The sequence below is a fragment of the Merops nubicus genome, unplaced genomic scaffold, assembly GCF_000691845.1.
Source record: "Merops nubicus isolate BGI_N331 unplaced genomic scaffold, ASM69184v1 Scaffold53210, whole genome shotgun sequence".
NCBI lineage: Eukaryota > Metazoa > Chordata > Aves > Coraciiformes > Meropidae > Merops > Merops nubicus.
The window spans coordinates 194-9,492 of record NW_008584548.1 but is presented as its reverse complement, the minus strand read 5'-3'; the positions used below and the strand labels follow the sequence as shown (position 1 = coordinate 9,492).

The 9,299-nt window shown below is 41.7% G+C and overlaps 1 protein-coding gene across 1 annotated transcript; it reads left to right on the top strand.

Moving 5' to 3' along the window:
• Window positions 1-2,931: 2,931 nt before the first annotated feature.
• On the top strand, window positions 2,932-8,097 carry GGCT (gamma-glutamylcyclotransferase; the record flags this gene model as incomplete). Its single annotated transcript, XM_008944404.1, has 3 exons — window positions 2,932-3,077; window positions 5,677-5,812; window positions 7,798-8,097. Coding segments are annotated over 3 exons (432 nt in total), but the record flags the coding sequence as incomplete, so codon positions are not given.
• Between the last annotated feature and the right edge of the window lie 1,202 nt (window positions 8,098-9,299).

The following is a 9,299-nucleotide window of genomic DNA, read 5'->3' as shown; positions in this document are numbered from 1 at the left end:
CGCCTCACTGGGCTTAGCCAGGCCTGTGAGGCCGCCAGCCAAGGCCCCGCACGGAAGGTTGTGAATCCGAAAGTTTAAGTGGCAGATACGCAGTTGGCTTTATGGGGCAAGTTTCTGGTAGTTTTAAAAGGCTGCTTCCTTAGAACAAATCAGAATTCCTTCTTCCCCTCTGCCATGCTGGTTAGAAGTGAGGAGCCCACCCCAGGAGGGAGGCACACCTTCATTGGCACTGCACTACTGCAGCTGACACCTTTCTATGCTCGGGCAGTTCTCCCCCTGCCTGGGGTTATTAAAGGCTACCGTATCAACTTGGCTGTCATGCAGACTGGGAAATACGAGCTCATGGTCATTAAGCTGTCGGTGTACAGGCTCAGAGGATCAGAGCATCGGCTGATACCACTTAAAGATCACCTGAAGGTTCTCTTGGGGTAACTGGCAGGAAATTATTTACATTAGAGTGTATGAAGCAGTTCCAAAAACTTGTCATTAATAAATGCTATATAGTCACATATTTGGTGTCCCTTGGGGCTGTCAGCCTGGCAACTGAGACCTGCTCCTGTCGATTGTGATGCGCTTACAAGCGCCGAGGAGCTGAACATGCTATGAGCCAAGCACCTTGCAGCATCAGACTTTTAGTGAGGAGGAAAGCAGCAATATTGTGCACTTACCGTTGAATAAATAAAGCCCTCTACTTCAGCTTTCCTTCTATGTTCAGGTAGTTTTTCAGGTTCCAGAGCCGGCAGGCAGGTGCTGGCTTTTCCAGCCAGCCTTCTCCCCTCTGTTGTGCTCCCTGCAGCGACAGGCTGCGCTCCCTTGCTCCCAGGTGGAATGTCAGTGATGCTTGGGAGGGAGGGTGCCCAGAGGCTGACGCTGATTTCTGCTAGTGGCTTTATGGTAGTACAAAGTTGCCTTAAAAAAAGGGAAAAACAGGTTACAAACTGAGTAGTCTGGATGCTAAACTAGGAATATTGAATTTGCTTCCCTGGTTTTTTTTAAGCCTTGCTAATCTTCAGTCAAAAGCTGTAAGAAGTGGGATGTGTAGCAGGCACAGAAAAGGGTATTACACTGGTGTTTAGAAGGGCTGAAGACCAAGCTCTTGACCCAAGGAGGTGTGTTTCTTCCCTCTTCCCTGCAGCGGGTGCTGCAAGTACCTGCGTGGTGTAATGTGGGGCTTCCTGCTCCCAGAACCAGAGCTAACTGCTACTTCTTTACAGGCTCTGTTGCTCTTGATGGCTAGTACCTGACAGTTTTATACACCTCCTTGCAGTTACTCAGTGCAAGTCAGGTCCAAGAAAATATAACCATAAGGGGAAAAAAGAAACTGGTGCTTTTTGTTTTTCCTTAAACTAGACTGCTGTGGGCATGCTTGGCTCTACTGCAGTCTTTCCTTGGCACTTGTCCCCATCTGTAACTTCACTCTGTGACTTGACTGGACTATTTAGTTGTGTACAAATTACTCAAGCTTGACTGTCTGCAGGGTCTAGTCCAGAATCTTCCTCACACAGTAATCCGGGGACAGGAACAAGCAGCAGCTTATTAAATAGCTGATGTGTGAGTAAACTATTTTCTAGTGATATGAGTTTAATGGGGGACATTTTATGTGGAAGGAAGATGACTCTATCGGTGGAGTAAACATTATGGTTTTGCCAGGCAGCTGATTATCATACACACAAAAATCTGATGAGTGCTGTTCTCTCTCTGTGTGCAAACCTCCAGGTGCTCAACTTTTGCAACCTTTCCCCCATATCTGTTAGGGCATTACTGTAAGAAGGTAATGTGTGCATTTGTGTGTACACATTTCAAATCAAAATCATCTTGTATCTGAAAAGAGAGTGATCATGAGCAATAAGTAAACTGTAGGGTGGTGTATGTTTGGGGGTTATTTTTGTTGTTGTCTTTACTCCTTTTTGCCTTTGCCAGATTTTGTTGTTGTGGTTAACCAGGTAGTCTTCCTTAAAAGTCTGGCTGGTTGGATTTTTTTTTTTCTTTTTTCCCCTTTGCTCCTATTAGGGAAGGATCTACAAATTGACTATTAAGTAGGAGAGGAAACTGAGTGTATGGAGTCAGATGGGACATTACACTAGAAAAAAATGCAAGAAGCCATTATTCTCTACTGCCAGTATAGTTATATTTGATATTATTTGTAAGAAAAAGAGATACGTGACTTCTAAAAGAAAGTTTCACTTGCAAAAACTTGAATAAGCTCACTCAAGGAGGCATATGCCTTGACTTAAAAATTGCCAAGAATGTTGCAGTTGAGTGATGAGATGGCACAAATGCACAGGATGGTATTTCATAATTGGGCAGTTCTATTAGTGCATGAGGACAAGACCCAAAGGTCACCATTTCATAGGCTTCTTTACCCTTACTACTTTCCTGAACCCTGCGTGGTAGCATTTAAGTCTTACACAGCACCCACAGCTGCAAAGGAGTGGTCACCAAGTAGGCATCTCTTCTGAAGAATGGGAAGACCATTGTAGTTGGTTCCCTCCTTCACGGCACAGCTCAGCTGAGGACCATTCAGAGTGCCTTAACAGGAAGCACATTGGCAATATTGTCACTGCCAGCCTGGACAAAAGCCAAGATAACATTTCTTCAGCACTACTGTGTTTACTGCAGAATTTGGTATCTGTGCTACTCTTCAAAAAGGGGTACTTCCACTTTCTTCTCACTGCTAGAAATTGTTAGTTAGCTAATGTTTAAGCCAGACTACTAAAAGGCTTAGATGTTGATCCAGATCTTTGCAGACCAAGACTTTTATCAGTAGTGTTTTCTGCCAGGCCTCTTTTCCTGTTGTCCCGAGGCTGCTGTTTCTCATGGGGAGGTGGAAAAGACTGACTGCAGCCCCTCAACAGATAGGAGCTGGATCAGAATAGCCAACAGCCCTTACCTTAAGTGGAAATTGACTCTTTGCCTTGGTTTCATTTGCAGGACTTTAAGCTCGAGTTTGGCCATCATCAAGGCAGGACAAGTTCTGTCTGGCATGGAGGTACAGCTACCATTGTTCACAGCCCTGGAGACGAAGTATGGGGAATAGTGTGGAAAATGAACGCTAGCAATTTAAGTTCACTGGATAAGTAGGTGACTTAACTGCTGCTGTCTTCTACTATTTTAGAGAGCAATTGAAACCTAATAGTTAATTTTTGGTAAAGAGCTTGTGTGGAAGCTTTGGTGTTGGAATCAAGAAGGTGCTTTGGATTTTAATATGTAAATTTCACTTCATGGTACGTGTATAGACTTCTAACACATTTGTGATTAAAATGTGTTTGTTTTCAAGGTAATGCTACTTAAGGGTATTTTAATAAGGTGCAAAACTTGATTTAGAGCTGATGTATTAGTCAGGCTCCCTTTTATTTACTAACGTCTCCTGTCCCTTAGTCTAAACTTTGTATTTGCCCTATGACACGATTTCCATTGCTTTAGGGAGAGTTTCCTTTGAGCCTGACATCAATTTCTGTATAATCTGTAGATAACAATTGCAGTGGAAAAGGAAGGGATGAGGACAGGATTTTGCAGAAGAGGAGATCTTTAACATGAGCAAAGGGACCTTTTTGAGGAGGTTATTTTGCATGACTTCTCTTCTAAGGGTTCAAATTTCCATGAACTTGAGGCAGAACCAAGCAGGGAGCTAGTGTGGTTTTTGTAGTTATTGCAGCTTTTGGGGTGTGCCTGTGCAGCATGGTGCTTCTGTACACAAGGATGGTTTGTTTAGAGCAGTTCATCACTCTCAGTGAATACCAGCAGAAATGTCTGCTGGTGAGGCTAAGGAAGCAGGGCATATTCAACCTATTGTAGGCATTATTGATACAGTTCTCTTTCCCCTTTTCTGCTGACATATACTGAAATCTCCTGACTTACCATGCTTTCCAAAAGCACAAACTTCAGCAGTGTAAAGATGCTGTCTAGCAGCATCTGCTTTGATAGAGACAGTGTTCCTCCTATGGGGACAGCCTTTTGTATTTTAACTTCTAGAAGTATTGTTTACCTGCTGTAGAATTGCAGACGCTTGGCATTTGTTGACGTGGGCTAAGCTAACACTGGCTAAGATGCTAGACACCTGAGTGCTATACCAGCACCAAAACCCACAGGATGGATGCAAGCATTTAAGATTGGTTTTTCCCAGCTGCCCCACTGATGCCATGAAGGTGGTCTGGAAATGGAAGGACGCAGAATGTGTTCTTGGCTTTATAACAACAGTGTGCTTCTAAGGATTGCGCTTAACGAACTCAAAAGAGCATGCATGTGTTTCTGCTGAAAATCTTGGTATTCTTTGGCTGTGCTCAAACAGATATATTTGTAAGATCTCCACCAAGTTATATCCTGGAACTCCGTGTATCAAGAAAAAAAAATGCACTATTTGTCTGCAACCACGCCAGCACACACCCTGCTTCCACCCCACACACCAAGTCTGGATAAAGAAGTCTGTACTTTAACTAGAAGCAGAGGAGGGAATGTGTCACTGAAACTGCATGTCATTAGTTGAAATGCTAGTAAAACAACATAATATATAGGAAAAAAATATGGGAGGAGAATCTTCTGCTTAGACAGCTGAACATTGTCTTCAAATGTATTTTGGTGCTGTCTCATGGTCAGATTTTTTTTTTGTCCTCTGTACTTCTCAAATCTGTAAGTTACAGTCTAAATAATGACATTCTCTCACATACCCTAGTGGTGGATGTTACTGAACTGTAACGGTTTTCTTGCTCTCACACACACCCACGTGACTTACTTTGCAGTCTGTTGGCTTTGAATCTGCAGTTAGCTTCCAGTCTCTGTTTACTTGCACTTAACATAGTTTCTTGCATAACATGCCCTGCATTACATACATAAAAACAGTAGTAAGTCTTGGAAAGAAAGATAAGTTGTCAAAATATTTTGAGCAGCATTAAACCCCTTGTTATCACTCACAGCTAAAGGACATCTAAAGTTAACTGTGCTGTAAAGTCTGTCTTGTACTGCTTAAGTTTCTTGTTTACTTCTTACTGTTTCATCAGATTTTTATTAGTGGCTAAATGCTAATGGTTAAAGACAACAAGTGGTCTTGGTTTTGAGTTTGGTTTGGTTTTCCTAAGGCAGCACGTGTATCAAGTAAAAAAAAAAAAAAAACAAAAAAAAACCAAAAAAACACACCAAGATTTTTGCTCTAGCCCATTGTTACTTTATGGGTCTTGTGCAAATTAAAGGGTATCTCAAATTATTAATTGCAATGTGCATTGCAAGAATTGTGTGAGTTATCCCCTCTTCAAATGCAGCACAATGGACAAGATAAAACTTTGCAATTGTTTCATTACCCGAGCAGAAGGTAATGAATGATATGTGCCTGATGGATTCGTTCTGATAGTCTCGGTTGTGCTTCTGTAGATTACCAGGCTTGCACAGTAGATCACAAGGAGTGTTTTCTCTAACTTTTCAAGTTAACCACTAGGCATCTTTCTTACAGAGCTGAAATGATAAAACAGAATGGTGCTGCTGCTTTAGAAACTTATTTCTGGATGTGAAACAGTCTTGCACAAAAAAAGTTCTAGAATGTTTTGCTTTGCTTTCCTTTAAGTCTGTTAATAGTGCAGACAACTGTCCTACCTTGAACTCTCTTATAATAAATGTGCATGTTTAACTGCAGTTTGTTTGAAAGACACATGGGTTACTTGGCATGAAAGGAACACATGTCCTTTACAGGCAAGAGGGGGTTGACGATGGCATTTACGTCCCCATAGAAGTTGATGTCCACACTCAAGGAGGAAATGTACTGACCTGTCGAAGCTACCAGATGAAGCACTATGTCTGTGGTCCCCCTTCTCCTCAGTATAAAAAGGTAGGTGTTGTATCACTGTAATTTTATAGAGAATGAGCAGAAGTATATAATGCAGTACTTCTGTCCCATTTAATAAGTACTTTATTTACAGTGGATGGAAGACATGAGTAACTCTGAAGGTATAACTCATTCCTTGTGTGATGTAATAGTGTAATGATGCTTGCAGAAGATTAGCAGCTCTTAAAGACCTACTAAATCAGTTTTATTTCTTGGCTTAGTTATGCCTTACATGAAGCCTCCACTTGACTCATGAATTCGTTATCACTGACACAAGGATTTCTGAAGGATGTTGTTTACATATATGCAGCAACTGTCTTGTTTGAAAAATTCATGTACTCCACTGAAAGGATAGAGGCAATCTCCTGTGTGTAGATACAGCACTTGGCTTGTAGTCTGAGGGATGTGGATTATCCCTATTGTCTTATGAAGTATCTTACTATCATTTAATATAGGAGTCCACCTTTTACCAGATGCATCACCAGTATGTCACAGGACTTTTGACAACATTGCAGAGTGCTGCAGGGTTCCCACTCGATGGCTGGTGAGGCAGAAGTGTTTCAGCACTGTCCTGCAACGCCCTGGCTCTGTAGAGACACGTGATCCAGTCACGCAGCAGGCCCGACCTGCTTAGCCTGTGAGATCTGATGCAGGCCTGGCCCCAGGTGGCATGACTTCATGTCTGGAATTGTGCAGCTACTAGCTGCACTTACAGATAGACATGGCTGTAACACCCTGACTTTCTACCAAAGGCAAAGAGAACGGGGCTTAAGCTTGTTTAACCCCAAGTATGCCACCTCCGCGTAACTGAGGAACTGGCTCCTGTGCATCAGCTTCCCGGAGCACAGCTGAGGCCCACTGCTGCAGCACTTCTGAAGAGAAAGCTTGCTTAGAAAGCAGACTCTGCTACTCCAGAAACCTCCTCCCTGCCTTCATGCTTCCTGTCAAGACAGGAAGCCCTGTTGGGGCTTTTCAGGGAGTTAATGCATAGTCCACTGCTGTGGTAGCTCTCACTAGTATGCTGTAGGAGCAGACTTCCAATATTGGGAACTTCATCTAGTTAAACATTCCCTACTACAGTTGTCAGGGTCCGCTGTTAGTTCTCTTCTTCCTGTTACCCCCAGCTTTTAAAGTTAACCAGACAGGAGAGCTAAAAGTTTAGTGCAGGTCAGCGCATCTGGATGTCGTGATTGACATCCATCTACTACTGTTGTGTACATTTTGTGGCAAAGTTCATCCTCTATAGACATCTCATCCTTGAATTTCCTGGCTGTTGAATGCATGGAAGAATATTTACAAATAGTGTCAGCTTTTTAAATCTGCATACTTACCTATTTCTTCATTTCTATATGGGAGCTTCCTGGTGTCTTTCAAGCTTTGGCCCCTACAGCCTCCTCTTTTCCTCTCACTGTCACCATTTTCTCTTGCACCCGTACTTAAGTTAATTTTGTATGTAGAAGGAAAGCTGTGATAGCAAACTCTAAGGAATCTCTGCTTTTTCATTAAGGTAAGTATCTGTTTCTGTTACTTCCATAACCTGTCTAGGTACTCACTGTTGTGTGCTTTGGATTTGAACAGCTTAGTTTTAAAAATAAGTTCAATAATGTACACTGGTTATCACAGTGATACAAAAGCTGGCTAAAGGCATAAAAAGCAGTTCTCTTCCTCACTGGAAGAAAGAATGGAGTAACAGAGTAACATCTTAATTGTACAGTATTGGACACCTTAGTCATGTTTCAGAATGTTAGGGATGTGCCTTGGTAGTTACAAACCTGTTCAGACTAATTTTGTTGACACTACTAAGGTCTTCAGTGGTCTTCCAGAAGCCTTTGGCTATCTTTAGGTACAAAAAGCATTATTTGGGCTTAATTCTCTTTTTACCTTAAGTGATTCTTATTGAATGAGTAAATGTTTGAAGGGATCTTTCCTTCTTAACACTGTTACTGACGGCTTCCTTTTTTTCCTCACCTTCCCCCCACTGATTATAGGTTATCTGTATGGGTGCAAAACAGAATGGCTTGCCCGCTGACTATCAGAAGAAATTAGAAGCTATTGAAACTAATAACTATGTGGGGGTAGTGCCAATCATGGAAGAGATCGAAGCGGCTATTAAAGCAAAGGAAATAAAATCTGCATAGAATACCTCTGCATTTGCTTGGTCCTTCACTTTGATTTGGATACCTCTCCTCACTGTGCTGGTCAGCAGTTGCTTTATTTATCACAAAAAGATAAATTTGCTGTGCATCTACAGTAAGTCATTAGACATAATTTGCAGTCTGAAGACACACCGATATCGGTAACTTCTTTGCTTTGTATGTATAGCTTGAGTACATACCAAAGTTCTGGCAGATTTAGAAATTCTTTCTGTAATTGTCATGCAGTGCTGCATGCACATTTGTGCTTTGTGTTGCTGTTTACTGACCTTTTTAAAAGAAAAACTGCCATCTTGAAGAGTATTGGCATCTGTTGCCATCTGAGGAGTTGAGGGATGCAGGATCAGGCCCTTTGTTCTTAAATATTGTATACGCAATTATTAGGAATTTCAAACATTTGTTAGAGGCAAAGTAGACTCAAATTTCCAAACCAAAAGTAAACTTTTTCCTCTGTTTGTTGTACTGGTTTAAAGGCCAATCTGTCTGAAGCTATGGAGTTCCTGTTTCTGTTTATATAGTTAACAAAGAAAGTTAAATAAGCAAACTTACTTTTCTATCTCCATCTTTTTAAGTGTTGGTCCAAAAGGCAGCCCAGGCCTGTAGGCAACATTCAGCAGTTGAAATCATTCTAAGCCTAATTGCCTCCCTCTTTCTATGTCTAGCAGTCATCACAGGTGAACTGGTTAGGTATAACCAACAGATTTTAAAGAATTCATTTTAGTTAGATAACGCCAACTGTTTTTTTTTTAATTACCGTTTTGACCATCTTGTTGCTTCTGTAGGCCTTGGTCTTGTGTCCAGTGAAATCAGGAAGTCTCCTGTGTGTCCAAGCACATCTGTTTCATAGCTTTGTCTATTAAACCCTAGGTGCACAGACTGGAGCTCTTTTCTTTTTCCCACAGCTTTGACAATCTCCTGCAAAATGGGAAGTTCTTGTAAGGTTTAGAGTAGTTATCTTCATGGTACTTGCCAACCCCTGTAGTTAGCCTGCGGGGAACAAGGGAAAATTGACAACATGGAAGATGTCGGGAAACTGAATTTTGGCTTATCTTAAACAGATTACTAAGTAACAGAGTTACCATGTCTTCTCTGCGTAATTTTTTTTTTCTGTAAACTTCTGCCAGGGGTGTGTACGTGCTATCTGATGTCATATGCCCGTTTCCAGAGTTGGGCAGGGTGACTGCAATAAAACATGGTTTTGACTAGTCTGAAACTAAGTAAATTAAACTGCGATTACCAAACTTCTCCTGTCTGTTCAATGCGTGCTTTGGGAGTATGTGCTGCTTATGTAAGTGAAAGCTCACGATGTGGGAATGGCAATAGCAGTGTCCATTGCC